The sequence below is a fragment of the Schistocerca americana genome, chromosome 10 (genome assembly GCF_021461395.2).
Source record: "Schistocerca americana isolate TAMUIC-IGC-003095 chromosome 10, iqSchAmer2.1, whole genome shotgun sequence".
NCBI classification, from domain to species: Eukaryota; Metazoa; Arthropoda; class Insecta; order Orthoptera; family Acrididae; genus Schistocerca; species Schistocerca americana.
In genome coordinates, this window is record NC_060128.1 from 108,774,063 (window position 1) to 108,798,112 (window position 24,050).

The window sequence follows — 24,050 nt, forward strand, 5'->3', positions numbered from 1 at the left end:
GGGCATTATTAATGCAGTATTTTTAAGTTTTAGTACATGCCCAATTACGTCAACACATGTAGTTCGTGCTCCTGTCCCAGTTCATTCGAGACTACTGTATAAAGATGGTAGGCTTTGCACAGAACACATCGATTGGCTGTATTGTTTAAATTATTACTCAATATTTAAATTTGGACAAAGTGAAGAAGGCATAGCTGAATTAATCTGTGCATAGCTTTTTGATGTTGTCGAAGTTATGGGCGATGTTCCGAGGATGCTGCTGCTCCTTGTGCGAGTGTATACAAATAGGTTTTGGTAAGATGATTGATGCTTGTCTTTAAATAAAAAGTCTTGGCTATGATGCTGTTTTCCACCAGATGGTTTCCTTCCAAATTCTGATACACTTGCACTACGGGTTATAATATTCACATCTATTAGTGACAACAGGTTTTAGAGCGATCCTCAAAACGCAAGCAGTTCCTGACAACCGAGTGCGTTGTTTGCATCGAAGCATCGGAGACCTCGTAAAATCTCCAGTTTCAGGCTGGAGTTGTTGTTGTGGATTTTATTTACAAACTCTTGACACAGGTTAATACTGTTACAAATACTAGAAAAATGTGATGTTTACAGGTTGAGAATAATGCTTACAGTAATTAGTGGTAATTATTTATGGAAATATGATGTTTTATTGTGTTTACAATGGTATACCTAATTTGACTTCAGCATGTTTTCCACTCTGATTTTCAAACAGATGTTTTGCAGTTTTGTGTTTCTCTACAAATAGGTTACATCTGTTTTATGTCCATGTCATAATTTACAAATAATGAAAGTAATTTTGGTGTGAACAGTTTTGTGAATCAATGATGCTTTTGAATTCAAAATTACGATGCAATTTTCATATTTAAGATTTAGCAATTTCCTGTTTGGGATAAAACTAACAAAAACTAGCAGCATTGCAGTCTCTGGGTCACCTTCAACATTCAAAATAACCTTCCTCACATAACAATGAGTCATTTTGTTCCATTAATATTGACTTGCAAGGAATGACTACATTTTTGTGTACCCTTCTGTATGTTTTTAGTACTGCGGATAGTGACACGGGCTGAAATGTTGCTAGATCTGCAGTAAATAGATTACTAGGAACTGATTGCTGTACATTTCTCTGTTTTGAGTTTGTCTAACCTGTCTGATGTAGATGCTTTCCAGGTGTTGAAGTCTTTCTCTTTCATTCTGATGTAATCTTGAAATCTACCTTTGAATGTGCTGCCAGTTTGTCCTATATACCCAGTGGAGTGTGAATTGCCTTTTACTTCATATGGACCGGATTTACTCACCGGATTTAATTTCTCGAATTTCATTCTTTGAAGAATTACTAGTTTATTAGTTATGTGGAACCCAGTACACGTGTTTATTTCATTAAATACTTGTATGATCTTCTTAGATGTGATAGCAACATATGGCAAACTAATGACTTGGTTTCAACCTCTCTTCTTAGTAGGGTAATTTCCTGTTTAACATAACTCCCACTATAAAAGATTTTATTTCCCAGTTGTATATTTGTGACATCAAATGTGCCCTATATTACTTTTTGGTAGTAATGTCTCTCAAAGTGTCCAGATCATTATTTACCACTTCAGCACACCTCGAGTTGTAAGTCTGCTTCTCAAGCAACACAGGTTTTATTAAACACACATTGCAGAACCAGCGACTGTCTGTCAAATAAGCTACCGTGAAAATACTGATATGAAGAATATAATCTGACTACTACATACCATAAAATGTCAGATCAGGTGATAATCAACCATTATCACTACAGTAACACCACTGGAACATGACTAACAAGCAAATAGGTGCTGACAGAACAGTCAGTATTGCAGGGGTGTCCAAACTTTCAGATGTAACCTGATAATTGTACAATGTCCTTGAAAGACATATAACAGGTGGCAGGTGCAGAAAAATAAAAATCGTTTCTTAGTTAATATCAAAGATTCACGTCCATATATTAGAATTTGCATAGCCATTACTTTGTAAAATTTTCAGCTTTGTATCCTTCCATGCCTTGTCACCCAGTTTTGATTATTGTGTCACATATCATCTGAAACTGATGTAATTTATTATTTTTAGATAACAGCTACCCCCCCCCCCCCCCCCCCCCCCCCCCCCCCCCCCCCCCCCCCCCCCCCCCCCCCCCCCCCTATGAACCATGGACCTTGCCGTTCATGGGGAGGCTTGCATGCCTCAGCGATACAGATAGCCGTACCGTAGGTACAACCACAATGGAGGGGTATCTGTTGAGAGGCCAGACAAACGTGTGGTTCCTGAACAGGGGCAGCAGGCTTTTCAGTAGTTGCAAGGGCAACAGTCTGGATGATTGACTGATCTGGCCTTGTAACAATAACCAAAACGGCCTTGCTGTGCTGGTACTGCGAACGGCTGAAAGCAAGGGGAAACTACGGCCGTAATTTTTCCCAAGGGCATGCAGCTTTACTGTATGATTAAATGATGATGGCATCCTCTTGGGTAAAACATTCCGGAGGTAAAATAGTCCCCCATTCGGATCTCCGGGTGGGGACTACTCAAGAGGATGTCGTTATCAGGAGAAGAAAACTGGCGTTCTACGAATCGGAGCGTGGAATGTCAGATCCCTTAATCGGGCAGGTAGGTTAGAAAATTTTAAAAGGGAAATGGATAGGTTAAAGTTAGATATAGTGGGAATTAGTGAAGTTCGGTGGCAGGAGGAACAAGACTTCTGGTCAGGCGAATACAGGGTTATAAATACAAAGTCAAATAGGGGTAATGCAGGAGTAGGTTTAATAATGAATAGGAAAATAGGAATGCGGGTAAGCTACTACAAACAGCATAGTGAACGCATTATTGTGGCCAAGATAGATACGAAGCCCACACCTACTACAGTAGTACAAGTTTATATGCCAACTAGCTCTGCAGATGACGAAGAAATTGAAGAAGTGTATGAAGAAATAAAAGAAATTATTCAGATAGTGAAGGGAGACGAAAATTTAATAGTCATGGGTGACTGGAATTTGAGTGTAGGAAAAGGGAGAGAAGGAAACGTAGTAGGTGAATATGGATTGGGGCTAAGAAATGAAAGAGGAAGCCGCCTGGTAAAATTTTGCACAGAGCATAACTTAATCATAGCTAACACTTGGTTTAAGAATCATGATAGAAGGTTGTATACATGGAAGAACCCTGGAGATACTAGAAGGTTTCAGATAGATTATATAATGGTCAGACAGAGATTTAGGAACCAGGTTTTAAATTGTAAGACATTTCCAGGGACAAATGTGGACTCTGACCACAATCTATTGGTTATGAACTGTAGATTAAAAAAGAAGAAACTGCAAAAAGGTGAGAATTTGAGGAGATGGGACCTGGATAAACTGAAAGAACCAGAGGTTGTAGAGTGTTTCAGGGAAAGCACAAGGGAACAATTGACAAGAATGGGGAAAAGAAATACAGTAGAAGAAGAATGGGTAGCTTTGAGGAATGAAATAGTGAAGGCAGCAGAGGATCAAGTAGGTAAAAAGACGAGGGCTACTAGAAATCCTTGGGAGACAGAAGAGATACTGAATTTAATTGATGAAAGGAGAAAATACAAAAATGCAGTAAGTGAAGCAGGCAAAAAGTAATACAAATGTCTCAAAAATGAGATCGACAGGAAGTGCAAAATGGCTCAGCAGGGATGGCTAGAGGAAAAATGTAAGGATGTAGAGGCTTATCTCACAAGGGGTAAGATAGATACTGCCTACAGGAAAATTAAAGAGACCTTTGAGAAAAGAGAACTACTTGCATGAATATCAAGAGCTCAGATGGAAACCCAGATCTAAGCAAAGAAGGGAAAACAGAAAGGTGGAAGGAATATATAGAGGGTCTATACAGGGGCGATGTTCTTGAGGACAATATTATAGAAATGGAAGAAGATGTAGATGAAGATGAAATGGGAGGTATGATACTGCGTGAAGAGTTAGACAGAGCACTAAAAGACCTAAGTCAAAACAAGGCCCCGGGAATAGACAACATTCCATTAGAACTACTGATAGCCTTGGGAGAGCCAGTCCTGACAAAACTCTACCATCTGGTGAGCAAGATGTATGAGACAGGCGAAATACCCTCAGACTTCAAGAAAAATATAATAATTCCAATCCCAAAGAAAGCAGGTACTGACAGATGTGAAAATTACCGAACAATCAGTTTAATAAGCCACAGCTGCAAAATGCTAACACGAATTCTTTACAGACGAATGGAAGAACTAGTAGAAGCCGACCTCGGGGAAGATCAGTTTGGATTCCGTAGAAACACTGGAACACGTGAGGCAATACTGACCTTACGACTTATCTTAGAAGAAAGATTAAGGAAAGGCAAATGTACGTTTCCAGCATTTGTTGACTTAGAGAAAGCTTTTGACAATGTTGACTGGAATACTCTCTTCCAAATTTTGAAGGTGGCAGGGGTAAAATACAGGGAGAGAAAGGCTATTTACAATTTGTACAGAAACCAGGTGGCAGTTATGAGTCGAGGGACATGAAAGGGAAGCAGTGGTTGGGAAGGGAGTGAGACAGGGTTGTAGCCTATCCCCGATGTTATTCAATCTGTATATTGAACAAGCAGTGAAGGAAACAAAAGAAAGATAGGTATTAAGGTCCATGGAGAAGAAATAAAAACTTTGAGGTTCGCCGATGACATTGTAATTCTGTTGGAGACAGGAAAGGACTTGGAAGAGCAGTTGAATGGAATGGATGGTGTATTGAAGAGAGGATATAAGATGAACATCAAGAAAAGCAAAACGAAGATAATGGAATGTAGTCGAATTAAGTCGGGTGATGTTGAGGGTATTAGATTAGGAAATGAGACACTTAAAGTAGTAAAGGAGTTTTGCTATTTGGGGAGCAAAATAACTGATGATGGTCGAAGTAGAGAGGATATAAAATGTAGACTGGCAATGGCAAGGAAAGCGTTTCTGAAGAAGAGGAATTTGTTAACATCGAGTATAGATTTGAGTGTCAGGAAGTCATTTCTGAAAGTATTTGTATGGAGTGTAGCCATGTATGGAAGTGAAACATGGACGGTAAATAGTTTGGACAAGAAGAGAATAGAAGCTTTCGAAATGTGGTGCTACAGAAGAATGCTGAAGATTAGATGGGTAGATCACATAACTAATGAGGAAGTATTGAATAGGATTGGGGAGAAGAGAAGTTTGTGGCACAACGTGACCAGAAGAATGGATCGGTTGGTAGGACATGTTCTGAGGCATCAAGGGATCACCAATTTAGTATTGGAGGGCAGCGTGGAGGGTAAAAATCGTAGGGGGAGACCAAGAGATGAATACACTAAGCAGATTCAGAAGGATGTAGGTTGCAGTAGGTACTGGGAGATGAAGAAGCTTGCACAGGATAGAGTAGCATGGAGAGCTGCATCAAACCAGTCTCAGGACTGAAGACCACAACAACAACAACAGATAATAGCTGTTATATATTTAGTTTAGACAGTATATTTCAAACTGGAGGTCATTTACTGGGTTCTGAATAATTATTTGCTATCGGCAAAGAGCTGAGTGAAACTGCGTGAGAGACCTTTGGAGAAAAGAGAACCAACTCTATGAATATCAAGAACTCAGATGGTAAACAAGTCTTAAGAAAAGAAGGGAAAGCTGAAAGGTGGAAGGAGCATATAGTGTGTCTATACAAGGGAGATGAATTTTATAGCAATAATGGACGTAACTGAAGATGAGATTGGTGAAGGTTACTGCATGACTGTGTATCATCAAATTATGTGATACAAGCATATTATATCATTGTAAAAGTGCTGTTGGATTTCACAATAAGAGACATACATTTATTATATAATGTATGTGTGTATGGCATGTTGAGGGTTTACAATATTTATAAATTCTCCTACTCTGATATGTCATTCTCATGTCAATTTTTATATTAATCCTTATATTTTATTCATATATTTATTCTTGAGAAAGATTTGGTGCATTCACTTGGATGATACTGACCATAGAAACATTTGAAACACAGATATTCCAAACACCACAAGCATCACGCAAAGGTCGGTTTGTCACAGTGACATTTCTTCTTATGAATCTCACTCTGTAAGTATCATTATCATTGGTGAAGATTTCGCATGATGGCAATAATTTTGTGGCAGACCGTGTATAAGTGGTCGCTTTCCCGGAAATAGGTGCTTGCAGTTGATTATGAATTGAGATACACTACAGAAATTTACAGAAATTTCACTGAAAAAAATTTCAAATAATTTTCTCATTTTTTAAAAGTCATTAATTTTATATGTAATTAGTAGGCTAATAAAGGTGACATTATATCAATATACATTGGAAAACATTCATGTAGTAATGTTCTACTGATGTAAGCATATAAATGAAAAACAGAAATAAGAGTAATGATGGGGTTTCAAATAAAAAAGCTGTGACCTTAACAACTGTGCCACCATTTCGTCTGAGGATACTGTACAGTACAAGGCACATGAAGTTCCTGGAAAATACCTCGAAAAAGTTTGACTATCAGTTTTTCATAAACAGTTCAGTGTCTTTGGACAAGTTGAGACACTTGTTCACTTATTTTGACCCTTCTTCCACTGAGGAAAGTTTGCGGGTAATCTGGTTGCAGTATTTGCTGTGTTCTCATCGTAAGTATATGTGGAATATAGTAAGTGAAAGGGTACACTCGTGATACATTCCTTTGTTGATCTTAATTGGTCCTGTCTTTTCTTTATCAGCATTTTTGTGTGCTGATACAAATTATTTGTTACTCGTATTAAATGTCTCGGATACCTTCATTTTTTGAAGTTGGTGTGAAAGCTTGATTCTGTTCACTCTATCAAAAGCCTTTTCAGTCGGAGTTTCCAGCTTACATTCTCACAATTTTTCAGTTACTGGCACGCAGTACTAACATCGCCACTAGAACACCACCCCTTTCTAAAGCCATTTTCTCGTCATCCATTAGAAAGACACAAGTTATCTTGCTCATTCTGTTGTTAATACTTATTGTGTAGAGTTTGTAAGAAGCCTTTAGTACGCTTATTCCTCTATGCATGATGTCTTAAATCTTTTGTGTCAAATTGAAATCTTTGATAGTGGGTACACAACTGATTATATTGAGATACAGAACCAATAGTCAGAAATGCATATTATTGTGGACATACACAGCGTAGACCGCATAACGACAACATAGCTCATAGTAATTGTTCAAAGTGATGACCTCCAGTCTCTGTGCCTGTATGGCAGCGACGAATGAACTTGTGGTGCACTTTTCCAGAGATCCTGGTTGTCTGTTGTACCTGGGAGACAGGCAGTGTGGATCTTCGGTGTACACTGTTTACCACCTACCACCTGTTCCTGTGTGCAACATTCACCTGGAATCTTTGTGGGAGTATGGTACAAGTGCATGTGCCCTTGCAGTAGGTGCATTGAGATTGATGGTCATCTCTTCTAACTGTATTGTAATTTGCTGTTGTTTGGTGTACCCTGTGTACGTCCGTAACACAATAAATATGCATTTCCAACTATTGATTCCCTGTCTCAATATAATTGTTTATGGACACACTATCACCTATTTCAATTTGACCAAAAATGTTTGAGGGAGACTGCAATTCTCATAGACATTTCCTCCTCTTTGCAGAGTGATATCACCTCCACTGGCTTCCATGATTCAGGTACTACCCTTGTCTTTCAGCATCCATTTAAGAGATGTAAAATCTTCTGTCGTAGCTGTGATCCTCCATATTTGAGGTGTGCTACATCGATTCCAGGGCTGGAAGCTTTCCAGTTTTTCAGAGCCTTCTGTATCTCATCTTGGATGATGTCCATTCTCGATACAGAATTTGGTCCCCTTCATCCTCTGAAGTTGCTGTTTCTTCCTCTTCTTTGTCATCTTCTCACTCCACAGTTCTTAGGTGTTTTACGCAAGTTTTATTACAAATAACATTTATGTATGCGTGGAAAGTTTTTAAGAATGAAATGTGTCACATGCCAACAGGTCTGTTGTGCCTCTGCTGAAACAGTGTAGCACTTCACTCAGAAAACTGCGGCTGGTGTGTTTTGACACACCGCGTGCGATGGAGGCTGTGGCATTTGAAGCTCTCGGAGAACTGCACGGTCTGCACGAGCTGTCCATCCAGTATCTGGGTACATATGAACCCCAACTGATCTCTCGTGCATTTCGGTAAGTTACTTGTCACTTGTTAATCCTATTTTAGATTATTTCACCATTCTTAACTACTCAGCACTGCTACAGATTATGCTCAGACAATAAATTTTTGATCGTTCGAACCTGCATCTGATCATCCCAATTGAAATTTTCTGTGATTCCCCTAAACTGCTTCAGGCAGACACTGGGATGGTTCCTTTGAAAGGGTACGGCTAACTTCTTTCCCTAATCTGACGGGACCGATGACCTCGCTGTTTGGTCCCCTCCTCCATATCGACCAATCAGTTTTTGACAAAATATTCCTATATATTGCTATTCCGAATCCCATGCCACTTTCCTCGATGCTGATCTCTTCCTTACTGAAGGCCAGCTGCACAGTTCTCTCCACATCAAACCTACTAACAAACAAGAGTACTCGCATTTTGAAAATTTCCATCCTTTCCATGTCAAAAGTTCACTCCAATATAGCATCGACATTCGACGCTAACATATTTGTTCGGATGCAGACTCTGTAGAGCAATACACCACCATTCTCACCTGGATGTAATTACCCCACCGGCCTAGTTAAAAAGCAGATTTCCCACGCCATCACATACAATTGTGGTGCTGCTGATCCCTCCACAAAACAGCTTCAGAGCACACCATTGGTGTCTCAGTATTATCCTGGTCTGGAATGTATTAATCATCTACTTCGACAAGGCCGTGACTTCCTAAAATGATGCCCTGGAAGAGAGATCGATTCTGTCTGAGATTTTGCCCACCATACCTAAAATAGCTTTCAGTCACCCCCCCCCCCCCCCCCCCCAATCTCTGCAATGTGCTTTTCAGACCCTATGCTCTTTCTGCACCCTTCTCCCTACCCTGTGGCTCCTATCCCTGTGACTGTCCCTGCTGGAAGACTTGCCCTCTGTACTTCCTGTAGCAGCCCTGTAAAACAAAAACAAAAAAGCAGCTTTGAGTGCCATGGGACTTAACATCTGATGTCATCAGTCCCCTAGAACTCAGAACCACTTAAACCGAAGGGCGTCACACACACCTATACATCCATGCCCGAGGTAGGATTCGAACCTGCGACTGCAGTGGTCACGCGGTTCCAGGCTGAAGTGCCTAGAACCGCTTGGCCACAACTGCCGGCCAGCCCTGTAACTGGCAAAACCTACCTAAGGCAGATACATATACCAGCTGTTGTGCAAACATTGTTTGGCCTTTCACATTGGCACGACTACCACCAAATCATCAGGTAGCGCGAATGGGCATTGGCAGAGGGTCTATACTGGCAAGACACAATATCCTGTCGCAGAGCGTGCTTTCATCACGACAATCGTGACCCCAGTGCTTATTTCACCACACAGACCATCTGAATTCTTCCCCCAGACACCAGTTTCTCAGACCTCTGCTGTGGAAACTAGCACTACAATATATCCCTGATTCTCAGTGTCCATCTGGCCTTAATTTGTCAATTCCTTCCATCTCGGCATTAATTAAATAATGGCGTGTGACGAGGGCCTCCCGCCGGGTAAACCGCTCGCGTGGTGCAAGTCTTTCGATTTGACGCCACTTTGGCGACTTGCTCGTCAATGGTGATGAAATGATGATGATTAGGACAACACAACACCCAGTCCCTTAGCGGAGAAAATCTCCAACTCAGCCAGGAATCGAACTCGGGCCCTTAGGATTGACAGTCCGTCGCGCTGACCACTCAGCTATCGAGGGCGGACATCTCGGCATTTATTCACAGCAACTACTCCTTTCTTCACTGTAGTGTTCGCAGAAGAGCCAACACTGTGTTTCTAGAGGAGGCCGAAATGCACGCGTTTAATTACACGCTGACTGGCGTGAGGTCTGGAACAGGAGAATATCTTGAGAATTGCAAATAAAGTAAGTAGTTGATATAATACTTAACTTTAGTCCACAATTGTAGAACATCGCTCTGGATGATACATGCTTCACATAATAAATATCAATTGAATACGGCGCCTTGCTAGGTCGTAGCAAATGTAGCTGAAGGCTATGCTAACTATCGTCTCGGCAAATGAGAGCGTATTTGTCAGTGAACCATTGCTATGAACATCGGCTGTACAACTGGGGCGAGTGCTAGTAAGTCTCTCTAGACCTGCCGTGTGGTGGCGCTCGGTCTGCTATCACTGACAGTGGCGACACGCGGGTCCGAAGTATACTACCGGACCGCGGCCGATTTAAAGGCTAGCACCTAGCAAGTGTGGTGTCTGGCGGTGACGCCACATTCACTCCATTTTGGTTTTCTACATCCTTCATTTTCTGACTTGTCTACATTTGGCCATCCCTCCTCCCAACTCTGTTACATACAATGCACATAGCTTTTCACTCTTATCTCGTGCACAATGTTTCAACAGTAATCTGTGTCTTGCATTTACCCTGTCTCCCACCTTTAAGCTCTCAGGTTTTCAAATCTCATATGGTACAGTCCCCAACAATCAGGCTTTCCTTCTCATCCTGTCCGGTAAGTCTCCCCTGACCTGTGGTTCTGGAAGACTTTTCCAAAGTCTTCCCCTTTTCTAGACCTCTCCAGTCCTTTTCCTCCACCCCTCTTTCTTCTCCTTCAACCCTTCTTGCTCATAACGAGCCACTGGCTCTGAAAGATTGCCCAATTATAACCTTCTTTTATTTGTGTGTTCTGCCGACGCTTGGTGAGTAAATTAGATTTCTATGTACGAGGTCATTGGAAAAGCCGTGGCGACTATTTTTTTTGTCTCGAAAATGGCAGTGATTAAAAAATTCTGAAATATGCAAATAGAAGGTTAGTTCACGTGCAGAAATTACATGTAGGGACATGCATGAACACTCACACAACTGTAAAGATATAGACGAGAAAAAAGATTAAACAGATGTTGTCCCTTCAGATGTGTTTTACTGTCAGTTGCAACAGTACAAGGCAGGAATATGGACTTGTAACATCTTAGTCCCCCAAAATAGTCTCCTAACGAATCCAGCACGTACTTCCATTGCTGTGGAAGATCCAGAATACCCGTGGTCTAACCATGAGTGAATCGTCAGATCTCGTGCTTCAGTGCTGTGGCAATATCTTTACATCTTTGAAGGTGTGTTCTGTGCAACAGTTCTTTCAGTTGTGCTACAAGATCCCAATCGCGAGTTAAGTCTGGCGAATACTGTGGATGCTCCAGTACTTTCGATCGTCATCGCACGAGCAGGTTCTGTGCACGTACTGCCCTGTGGACTCTTGCATCGTTCTGAAGAATTAATACACTGGGTAGACATTCGTGACATTTGTACTGAATAACCTGTCGAGAGGAATTGCTACGAAATTTCTGCCTGCTTGGCAAACCCAGATGACACCATTCCGCAGACTGGCGCTTCAGTTCTAGCTCGTAGGGCGTGGTCCAAAATTCATCTTTAGCGGCGATTCTCGCAAGCCTATTGTCTCCCTCCTCTTTGTAACGTGTCCACTTTTCCACTTAGTGCATGAGGCACACACTTTGGAGTAACTTTATGCACTTGTAGCTCGTCGTGTAAAATCCTGTAGATTGTTGTCTAACCCATACCAGTACGATGCTGTAATTCCACGTAAGAATGCTGTGAGTCTCGGGTAACATCCGTCTCGAATGGCTGCTCAATTTGCACTGTGGTCTCATTTCACACTTCATTCTCTTAGGAACGACTGCCATCTAGCACCACATCACATTACTGTATATTCTTGGGGAGGTCCCTGATGCCATGGAATGCATGTAGTTTGTAATGGACTATTATGTACTGTTGCAATTAACAGTAAAACACATTTGTAAGAACAGTTTTTTTTGCCTTGTTCCTTGTGCTATATTTACATAGTGGTGTGTGTATTTTCCCATCTCCCCATGTGTAATGTTTACGTATGAACTAACCTTCTATTTTCATATTTCAGAATTTCTTAATTCATTACCATTTTAAAGACAAAAAATAGTTGCCATGACATTTTCGATGATCCCCATATCTATTGTATTCTGGAAAGCATTTGACTTTGTACCACTCCACTGCTTGTTAGTGGAATTGCCAATATGTGGGGTATCAAACAAAAAGTAACTGGACTTCAGAACACAGTGTGCCAGCTCGGATGGAAAAGCACAGAGGAATGTAGAAGTAAGTTAAGGCATACGCCCAGGAAGTACGTGTGGAACCTTGTTGTTTGTGTTGTGTAACACTGGCCTGGCAGACAATATTAACAGTAACCTCAGACTTTTTGTACATGATGCAGTTATTTGTAACAAAATATTGTCTTTAAAAGTTGAAGAAATATACAGATTTTGATAAGATTTCAAAGTGACGCAAAGACTGGCAACTTGCTTCAGATGTTCATAAATGTAAAACTGAGCACTTCAGAAAACAAAGTGTAGTGTTCTATGATTTCACTAGAAATGAGTCACAACTGTATTCACTGCCATTCGCATATCTTGGAGGAACAATTTGCGGAAACATCCGGTAAACTCATTTGTAACTAAAGCGTGTGGCAGAGTTAGATTTCGGGGTCAGATGTGGTACAAATGCAGCAAGCCTACAAAGCATATTGATTACAAAATACCTGTGTGATGCAGACAGAAATATTACTCAAATATGTTGGTCCCCTACCGAGCAGAACTTGTACAAGGAAGGGTAGTGTATGTGGTCACAAGTTTGTTTGACCTGTGAGAAAAATGCTAATAAACCTTAACTAGTAGACACTTGTAGATAGATGACAATTATCACCCAAAAGTTTCTGGAGCTTACATGAAATGAGAAATATACTACAACCATGTAGCTGCGAAGACAAAATTAGAGTAATTGCTGTGTCCACAGAGGTATTTAAGCAGTCAATCTTCATGTGCTCTGTATAGGGATGGGATGGGATGGGAATACGATCTAATAAGTGGTAAAATAAAAGTGCCCTCTGCTATACACTCCAGTTGTTTGCAGAGTGTAGATGTAGATTTAAATATGGCAGCTGCAGTGCTATGGTCAGTGATCCATAGGTGCATTCAGATCCCTGGCACCGACTGTATACTGGTAGTAATATGATAGCATTCACCAGTGTTTACCTTTATACTTACCAAATGGTTCAAGTAATTGAAAATCCCCCCCCCCCCCCCCCCCCCATTATGAGATATGCATGAGGATTCGATTTGTGTGCAGACAAAGTGAAATGTTTCAAAATTCATCGACGAATTAGTGTTCTCTGTGGAGGGAGCAGTAGGAGTGATAGAATGGTAAGAAAAGGTTTGAGAATTTAAATATGGCAGTAGTAACATTTGTGTGAAAGTCCAGTGTAAACTACCACTGGAATGCAAGAGGAGAAGACAAAATAACAAACGAAGTAATATGTCGCAAAATTGTGAGAAGAGCTTTGTGGTACTACTTTACTAAAATGTGGGAAATGTTGCTAGCAGTCGTCTTGTGGTATTAAGAAATAATAAATTTTGTAAAACGAGGAAGTGTGTGGTCAGAAATTGTGAAGGGAGACCAAGGCGCGAATACACTGAGGTGACAAAAGTCATGGGATAATGTCGTGTCTGACCTCCTTTTTTCTGACATAGTGTGGCAACTCAACGTAGCACGGACTGGACAACTCGTCGCAAGTCTCGTGAATAATATTGAGCCGCTCTGCCTCTCTAGCCTTCCGTAATTGCAAAAGTGTTGCCGGTGAAGGAGTCTGTGCACGAACTGACCTCTCAATTATGTCCCATAAATATTCGACAGGATTCGTGTCGGCCCATCTAGGTGTCCAAATAATTTGCTCGAATTGTCCGGAATATTCTTCAAACTAATTGCAAACAATTGCTGTCCGGTGACGTGGCGCATTGTAATCCGTCATAGTTCCATCACTGTTTGGCAACGTGAGGTCCACGAATGGTTGCAAATGGTCTCCGAGTAGCCAAACATAACCATTCCTGGTGAACGATCAGTTCATTCGGACCAGAGGACCCATTCTATTTCACGTAAACGCAGCCCACATCATTGCAGAGCCACTACCAGCTCAAACAGAGCCTCATTGACAATCTGGGTCCACAGCGTGGTAAGATCTGCACCATATTTGCGCCCTACCGTCAGCTCTTACCGACAGAAATCGGGACTCCTGTGACTGGGCCACAGTTTCCAAGTCGCTTAGGATCCAACTTATACGGTCACAAGCTAGCAAAGGCACTTGTCAGTTGTCTGCTGCCATAGCCAATTAATATCAAATTTCTCTGCACTGTGCTAACGGATACATTTGTCTTGTGACCCACTCGGATTACGAGGTGCATTCAAGTTCTAAGGCCTCCGATTTTTTTTCTTCGGACTGGAAAGAGATAGAAACATGCGCATTGTTTTAAAATGAGGTCATGTTCATTGTCAATACGTCCCAGAGACGGCAGCACCGTACGGCAGATGGAATTTTACCGCCAGCAGCGAGAATGAGAACTGTTTTAAATACTTAAAATGGCGACGTTTTCCTTACTTGAACAGCGTGCAATCATTTGTTTTCTGAATTCGCGTGGTGTGAAACCAATTGAAATTCATCGACAGTTGAAGGAGACATGTGGTGATGGAGTTATGGATGTGTCGAAAGTGCGTTCGTGGGTGCGACAGTTTAATGAAGGCAGAACATCATGTGACAACAAACCGAAACAACCTCGGGCTTGCACGAGCCGGTCTGACGACACGATCGAGAAAGTGGAGAGAATTGTTTTGGGGATCGCCCAATGACTGTTGACAAGATCGCCCCCAGAGTTGGCATTTCTGTGGGTTCTGTGCACACAATCCTGCATGACGACCTGAAAATGCGAAAAGTGTCATCTAGGTGGGTGCCACGAATGCTGACGGACGGCCACACGGCTGCCCGTGTGGCATGTTGCCGAGCAATGTTGACGCGCAACGACAGCACGAATGGGACTTTTCGTCGGTTGTGACAATGGATGAGACGTGGATGCCATTTTTCAATCCAGAAACAAAGCGCGAGTCAGCTCAATGAAAGCACACAGATTCACCGCCACCAAAAAAATTTCAGGTAACCGCCAGTGCTGAAAAAATGATGGTGTCCATATTCTGGGACGGCGAGGGCGTAATCCTTACCCATTGCGTTCCAAAGGGCACTACGGTAACAGGTGCATCCTATGAAAATGTTTTGAAGAACAAATTCCATCCTGCACTGCAACAAAAATGTCCGGGAAGGACTGCGCGTGTGCTGTTTCACCAAGACAACGCACCCGCACATCGAGCTAACGTTACGCAACAGTTTCTTCGTGATAACAACTTTGAAGTGATTCCTCATGCTCCCTACTCACCTGACCTGGCTCCTAGTGACTTTTGGCTTTTTCCAACAATGAAAGACACTCTCCGTGGCCGCACATTCACCAGCTGTGCTGCTATTGCCTCAGCGATTTTCCAGTGGTCAAAACAGACTCCTAAAGGAGCCTTTGCTGCTGCCATGGAATCATGGCATCAGTGTTGTGAAAACTGTGTACGTCTGCAGGGCGATTACGTTGAGAAGTAATGCAGTTTCATCAATTTCGGGTGAGTAGTTAATTAGAAAAAAAAACGGAGGCCTTAGAACTTGAATGCACCTCGTACTGCTGTTATTTCACGCTGTGTCAGTCATCTGTTAGCACTGACAAATCTGTGCGAGTGCCACTGCTCTCGGTCGTCGAGTGAAGGCCGTCGGCAATCACATTGTCAGTGGTGGGAGGCAATACCTGAAATTTGATATTCTGTGCACGCTCTGGACTCTGTGGCTCTCGGAATATTGAATTCCCTAATGTTTTCTGGAACGGAATATCCCGTGCATCTAGCTTCGACCACCATTCTGCGTTCAGAGTATGTTAATTTCTGTCATGTGACCATAATCGCATTAGAAATCTTTCACGTGAATCACTTGGGTACAAATGACAGCTCCACCGATGCACTGCCCTTTTATGTGCCTCACATACATGATACTAGAATCATCTGTATATGTGTGTATCGCTATTCTGTGACTTTTGTCTCCTCGGTATACAGCGAGCAGTTTCAAGTGCATGTAGGCCGCTGTAGCTGTGCAAAGATGAAGGGATAGACTAGTGTGGAAAACAGCCTGCAATAAACACAGAGAATGGAGAAACACAAGAAGTAGTGGAGAGCCAAGAGTGCAATAGCAAATGATGTATAAGAGCTGTAATTTCAATAATTATATAAAGAATTCAACACATTTCATCAGCAGATTGAATGGCATAGTGGTCCAGCTGGAGGACATATTGGTCAGCTTCGATGTGGTATCGCTGTTTACCATGGTTCCACTTAATGATGTATTGGAACAGCTGGATCGAATTTTTCCTGCCGATATTTTAGAGCTGTTCAAGTGTTGTTTGACGACCACATACTTCAAGTGGAATGAACAGTTTTATGAGCAAACGGATGGCGTGGCTATGGGAAGCCCCCTAAGTCCCGTAATTGCAAACTTCTTTATGGAGAAATTCAAAGAACAGGCCTTAGGTACTGCCAGCAAAAAACCAAATGTATGGTTCCGATACGTGGATGACACGTTGGTGCTGTGGAGACATGGCAGGGAGAAACTAAACCGGTCCCACGAACATCTGAATAGTATAAACTCGAGAATTCAGTTTACAGTGGAGGAGGAGGTCGATGGCAAATTAAATTTCCTGTATGTGCTTGTTTTTAGAAATGAAAATGGTAGTTTGGGTCACTCAGTATACCACAAACCCATGCACACGGACCGTTATTTGCACCGGGATTCGAACCACCACCCACAACAGAAGTGGGGTGTTATCAAGATGTTAGCGGACAGAGCTAGAAATACTTGTGAACCTGAGTTGCTCGACGCTGACATGGAACATCTCCACAATGCACTAATGAAGAACGGATATTTGTCCGCCGAAATAAAACGTGCGTTGAGGAAGCCACGCAGAAATCATAGTGAAATACAGGCTACTGCAAAATCTAAGGTTTTCCTGCCGTTTGTTAAAAATGTAACGGAAAGAATAGGCAGGATCTTGACGAAGCGAAATATTACCACAATTTACAAGCCCACCAGGAAGATACAGGAATACCTTAAGCCTGCCAAGAACGCTCGCAAACCATCGGAAAAAGCTGGAGTGTATAGGATCCCATGCAGCTGTGGAGATGTTTATGCGGGTACCACTAAAAGAACTGTTTCTACACGTTTGGAGGAGCACAAGGGAAATTGTAGAAGAGGAGAAACGGAACGATCAGCTGTTGCGGAGCGTGCTTTCCAGCCAGGGAACCACAATATTCGTTTCGAGGAGACGCAAGTACTAGCAGACACAAGCAGATATTATGAAAGGCTCTACAGGGAGGCAATCAAAATCACTAAACACCCTAATAATTTCAATTGAAAGGAGGAGAGTGTGAAATTAAACGGTATATGGATGCCAGTGTTAGATGATGTGTACCACCCGTCCACTACTGGGTGATGGCAACGACTATCGACCGCGACAGACAGCGGCCAATTGCACTGATATTTTCAAAACAGGTGACGTCACGCCGCGGCACGGGAGTGCACGGACACGGAATTTAGCGGCAGTCAGTAGCGAGCCAGTGGGTGTGTAGGACCTTCCATCGAGCTACGGACCCCCTTGAAGATGTCTCCCGCAGTCGAAGACGAAACGTTGGGAATTGACACAGAATTCATCAACCGACCACGGCATAACAGCCAGGATAATTATAATGGACATGAACAACATTTTATTTAAAACTGATACAGAAAGGATACATCTTTCAATGTTTCGCTGTCAGAGTAGTCACCAGCATTGTGTACAACCTGTTGCTAGTCATGTTGAAGTCGTAGGATACCTATAATTGCTTGACTAATCTCTGGAACAGTTCTGAAGTGAATGCCACGAAATCCTTCAGCCGTCTTAGGAATTGAGTCAGACAGATGGAAAGTATGGTACAGCACTTCCCAGCCTCATCAATAAAACAAATCAATGTCACCTTGCAGTGTTTGCAAGTGGGCAGTGGGCACTGTCCTGCAGATGGTGGTTGGATTCTGCAAATGGTGTTGCTGCTTTGTTGTGATAGCTGGTAAAGAGTTCTGTTCCAAAACAGAACAGTAAAACAGCATACTGACCATATGTGTTGAGGAGCAGTACGTGTTAGGATAACACTGTCACAGTTCCTCACGAAAAGCGATGTAATGTTTGATTACTGAGCTTCTGAGACTGTCGCAGTGACTTGCAGTGACATCATTCATCTGATCGGTTTCAGGTGTGGTGCTTAAGATTCGGACGGTGTGGCATCTGGCGTAACAGTAGCCTGTAGAAAAGCCTTCCTTTCACATCTGTACTTTTCTGTGTGGGTACGAGCAGTGTCATATCGTGACAATTTCTGCATTTGACTGTGTGGAATCTGTCATGATAGAATTTTTCTTGTGCCCGGAAGTTCCTTCAGAATATGAAGACAGTTATATGCACTAATCCTGTCTCCCAGGCCACCTCATGACCCATCTGGTATTGATCAGTGAGCGATAACGTAGTATGAGTGTACCCTGCTTCCTTACTCACACGAGAACAACTGGGCTGTCAAACGTATGTCACATTTTAGTTTCCCTCATTGAAAGCTTTTAGCCACCTTGTCACTGTTTTGTAAGACAATGCAGATTCCTCGCAAGCCTCTTAGACTGTGATGACACTGTCAGGCTGTGCATCATGTGGCACATTTAATTTGTATCCGATTCTGTTGTCATTGTTTCAAAAACACTGTGACAGCACTATTTCAAACTGGCCACTAAACACAGCTGTATTCTTCTCGTGACTGTGTGTGTGCGCAGTAAGGGAAGGCAGAGATTGTTCATGCTGACTTAAGGTAGGAACTTGTAACTAACCTGTCGTATAACCAACATTATTTGATTCTGTCACATTGTGCTTATGTGGCAATGTTGGCCTTATTGAAGTTCTGTCCCTCGTGTGTCAATTTAACAGGAGAGTGCCAGGGACGGAATTGGAGTCCCCGTGTGGGGCACACCATAGACCTGCTGTCTATCAGGAGAGGAGACACACAAAGACAGTGACGAATCTGGCAGTGACACGAGGTATTGTCAGTCTCTTTTTTTCTGCATAGAATGCTTAGTGCACCCTTCTTTTCAGCTGCTCTCCTAATTCTTTAACCACCTTTTAACCTGTGTATGACTCTGAACGCCTCCCAGGTAAAGTGCTGTCAGAACTCAGCAAGAAAAGTTATCCTCGAGACACAGATGAATGACTGACATTAGCTGCTAGTGGACATCAATTGAAATCGTTAGGGAATGTCAAAAATACATGCCAGACCAGGACTCAAACCTGGATCTCCCTCCCCCCCTAAATCCCCTTTCCCCCCTAAAACCCTTTTCGCCCCCCTAAAACCCTTTTCGCCCCCCTAAAACCCTTTTCGCCCCCTAAAACCCTTTTCGCCCCCTAAAACCCTTTTCGCCCCCTAAAACCCTTTTCGCCCCCTAAAACCCTTTTCGCCCCCTAAAACCCTTTTCGCCCCCTAAAACCCTTTTCGCCCCCTAAAACCCTTTTCGCCCCCTAAAACCCTTTTCGCCCCCTAAAACCCTTTTCGCCCCCTAAAACCCTTTTCGCCCCCTAAAACCCTTTTCGCCCCCTAAAACCCTTTTCGCCCCCTAAAACCCTTTTCGCCCCCTAAAACCCTTTTCGCCCCCTAAAACCCTTTTCGCCCCCTAAAACCCTTTTCGCCCCCTAAAACCCTTTTCGCCCCCTAAAACCCTTTTCGCCCCCTAAAACCCTTTTCGCCCCCTAAAACCCTTTTCGCCCCCTAAAACCCTTTTCGCCCCCTAAAACCCTTTTCGCCCCCTAAAACCCTTTTCGCCCCCTAAAACCCCTTTCCCCCCCCCTAAAACCCCTTTCCCCCCCCCTAAAACCCCTTTCCCCCCCCCTAAAACCCCTTTCCCCCCCCCTAAAACCCCTTTCCCCCCCCCTAAAACCCCTTTCCCCCCCCTAAAACCCCTTTCCCCCCCCCTAAAACCCCTTTCCCCCCCCCCAAAACCCCTTTCCCCCCCTAAAACCCCCTTCCCCCCCCTAAAACCCCTTTCCCCCCCCCCAAAACCACCTTTCCCCCCCCCCTAAAACCACCTTTCCCCCACTAAAACCACCTTTCCCCTACTAAAACACCTTTTCCCCCCCTAAAACCCCCTTCCCCCCCCCTGTACGTGGCAGTCTGTAGTCCCTGGTCACCCCATGAGATGGTGCTCCTCTCTCTAGCAACCATATTGTGCTGTCCCTCCACCTTCTCTGCCCCACTCTAGATTGCTGTTCATGTGAGAGTGCATTCAGTTGGGAGCTGACGGTGGTAGCGCTTGTGTGAGTACGAGCTGTGCTTGTGTAGGCTTCGGTGGAGAGCTATCGTGCGTAACAGTCTTTTCGTCATGCTTGTCTGCAGCTTGATGGATCATCTTTGTGGTGAGTAGCAACGTATCTTTTCTTAATATTGTTAAAATACTGACAACAACTTTAAATAGTGGTTCAAAATTTTTCATGTTTCCTGGTGACACGAGCATTCTGTAATGTAACAGACGAGGGTAATGTTTGCTGCATCCAACTAGTGAAATACTTGATAGAAAGGTAAGGGTGTGGTAGTATTTCCTACCTACAGTTACTAATTAGTCACTATTGTTTATTGTGATAGTTATAACTGTAAGTTATGTATGTAATGTACAACTGTGTACCAGAATGGTTGCATGGTGCGAACCAACTGCTGTGGATCTCTCCTTGTTAGGTAAGCAAGCATATTTGTTAGGATTGAAAGCTACATACACACGTCATAATGTAATCAGTTAATGGTACTCCTTCCTTGTCCACATAGTATAAGCTATCTGTCACGTGGAATCATTTAACACTACATGTGTCAACTTGCAAACATTTCGCCAGGAGTACTAACCACTGTGGTGGTTTATTCAGAAGTGCCACCTTCTGGACAGCAACTTTGGAGGAAACAGAAGCTAGAATGTGCCCATAGCATCCTAATTTTTATTTGGCAGAGTATGTAGCTCCTTCTCCTGTAATTGCTAGTGATGAAACTGCAATTCAGGTCGTTGAGTATAATAATGTGGGCAAAGACAGATCCAGTGAAGAAAAAGTGGTATCCGCAGCATCTCTGTGTCGACTGCACCTGGCGCTCGACACGCTCCCCACAGCTACGTGGGAGACAGAAATTTCGATCTTCCTGTCGTTCGCTGTCCCTGACGAGGGCCACATGTGTACACACCAACTAGAGGATGCTAAAATGATGAGACCTCACTGTGAACAACTCTGGCCAGTACATCCTTTTAAGCAGCCCAGTTCAGAGTTCGATCTGCAGATTGTGTGCATGTACAGACCTACAAACAGTGATGTGGATGACTGACATGAGGAATATTACATCAAACTTGTTACGGTGTAAAGTCAAGCACTGGCACGCCGGTCAGTAACGACACAGAAAGGAAGGCTCTGAGAAGAAGTCAGCCAATCACGCACTGACACTCCTCTCCAGCAAAACAGTGTGACAGCAGCGGCGGCCCCTACGTGAAGAGAGCATAAGTGCCGCGACCGACTGGTGATGGCCCAGTTTAATAGCAGCTTCAAGATTAGGCAGTTCTATAGCAGTGTCGGAGCTTGTCACTTCGCTTATATTTTCTATGTAGCAGAGACTAGAATTGTCTATACTGAAGAGGACTGCTTATTTTGTATGTCACTCTTTACTTGCAACACATCTGTGTAATTGACAAAGTTAAGTATTGGATCTTTCCTTTTTGTAATAAAATTCATTAATACAATTTGTTTGAATGTTTGCCTAGCGAACCCAGCATGAAGCTTCCTAGGCACCACAAAACTGAAGTGAAATGATCGTATGGCATTGATGGCCAGGACTCTCCACATGGGGAAGTTGGGCTGTAGAGTCGCAAGTCCTTCTGGTTGGCACCACGTTGGGAGACTCATGTGTTGATGATGATGATGATGATGATGATGATGATGATGATGATGATGAAATGGTGTCAGTCCAACACCCAATCCCTGAGCAAAGAGTATCTCCCACCTGGCCAGAAATAGAACCCGGGCCTGCTGCATGGTTGTCTGATGTGCTGATCATTCAGCTAAGGGACCGGAATACGTTGAACTAGCAAAATGCTACTAAGTATTACTGATATTAAATGACTTCTGTTGTGAATTGGCATTTGATACTATTTGGTTCTATCCAAAACATTACTATCATTCATACATAATGCAGCACAACAGAAGAATATACGGTGTTGTACACTACTGGCCATTAAAATTATTACACCATGAAGATGTCGTACTACAGATGCGGAATTTAACTGACAAGAAGAAGATGCTGTGATATGCAAATGATTAGCTTTTCAAAGCATTCACACAAGGTTGGCGCCGGTGGCGACACCTACAACGTGCTGAAATAAGGAAAGTTTCCAACCGATTTCTCATACACAAACAGCAGTTGGCGGCGTTGTCTGGTGAAACGTTATTGTGATGCCTCGTGTAAGAAGGAGAAATGCGTACCATCACATTTCCGACTTCGATAAAGGTTGGATTGTAGCCTATTGCGATTGCGGTTTATCGTATCGCGACACTGCTGCTAGCGTTGGTCGAGATCCAATGGCTGTTAGCAGAATATGGACTCTGTGGGTTCAGGAGGGTAATACGGAATGCCGTGCTGGATTTCAATGGCCTCGTATCACTAGCAGTTGAGATGACAGGCATCTTATCTGCATGGCTGTAACGGATCATGCAGCCATGTCTCGATCCCTGAGTCAACAGATGGGGATGTTTGCAAGACAACCACCATCTGCACGAACAGTTCGACGACGTTTGCAGCAGCATGGACTATCAGTTCGGAGACCGTGGCTGCAGTTACCCTTGATGCTGCATCACAGACAGGAGCGCCTGCAATGGTGTACTCAACGACGAACCTGGGTGCACATATGGCAAAAGTCATTTTTTCGGATGAATCCAGGTTCTGTTTAGAGCATCATGATGGTCGCATCCATGTTTGACGACATCGCGGTGAATGCACATTGGAAGCGTGTATTCGTCATCGCCATACTGGCGTATCACCTGGCGTGATGGTATGGGGTGCCATTGGTTACATATCTCGGTCACCTCTTGTTCGCATTGATGGCACTTTGAACAGTGGTCGCTACATTTCAGATGTGTTATGACCCGTGGCTCTACCCTTCAATCGATCCCTGCGGAACCCTACATTTCAGCAGGATAATGCACGACCGCATGTTGCAGGTCCTGTACAGGCCTTTCTGGGTACAGAAAATGTTTGACTACTGCCCCTGGCCAGCACATTCTCCAGATCTCTCACCAATTGAAAACATCTGGTCAATGGTGGCCGAGTAACTGGCTCTTGACGAACTGTGGTATCGTGTTGAAGCTGCAGGGGCAGTACATGCAATCCGAGCTCTGTTTGACTCAATGCCCAGGTGTATCAAGGCTGTTATTACGGCCAGAGGTGGTTGTTCTGGGTACTGATTTCTCAGGGTCATTGCACCCAAATTGCATGAAAATGTAATCACGTCAGTTCTAGTATAATATATTTGTCCAATGAATAACCGTTTATCATCTGCGTTTCTTCTTGGTATAGCAATTGTAATGGCCAGTAGTGTATGTTATAGATAACTCGATTATGTATACATAATGTAAATAAACTTGTATGTTATCATTTTGTAGATGTCTGCTTGTATTTACTGGCCATCTGACTATCGATACAAAGGAAACCTAGCCAGAACTTTTACAGGAGTTCTAGAAGTCGGTGTTGCAAGTGTGCAAGCACACGCGCCCATTTTTGTCTTCTTGTCTCCTTCACAGTTGTTGTCCGTTGACAAAAGGAACGAGAGGACCAAAAAATCAGAAATGTTCTGCTGATTACCAGTGGAGAATTCTCACGAACAGAAACAGGAGG

The 24,050-nt window shown here is 43.1% G+C and overlaps 1 protein-coding gene across 1 annotated transcript in view; it reads left to right on the top strand.

Annotated features, from left to right (window-relative positions):
• The window catches only part of LOC124552678, a 164,708-nt gene that overhangs the window by 106,745 nt on the left and 33,913 nt on the right, over positions 1-24,050 (top strand). The window contains exon 5 of the mRNA XM_047127000.1: positions 7,995-8,180. Within this exon, the coding sequence (XP_046982956.1) occupies positions 7,995-8,180 (186 nt within the window). The remainder of the gene's footprint in view (positions 1-7,994; positions 8,181-24,050) is intronic.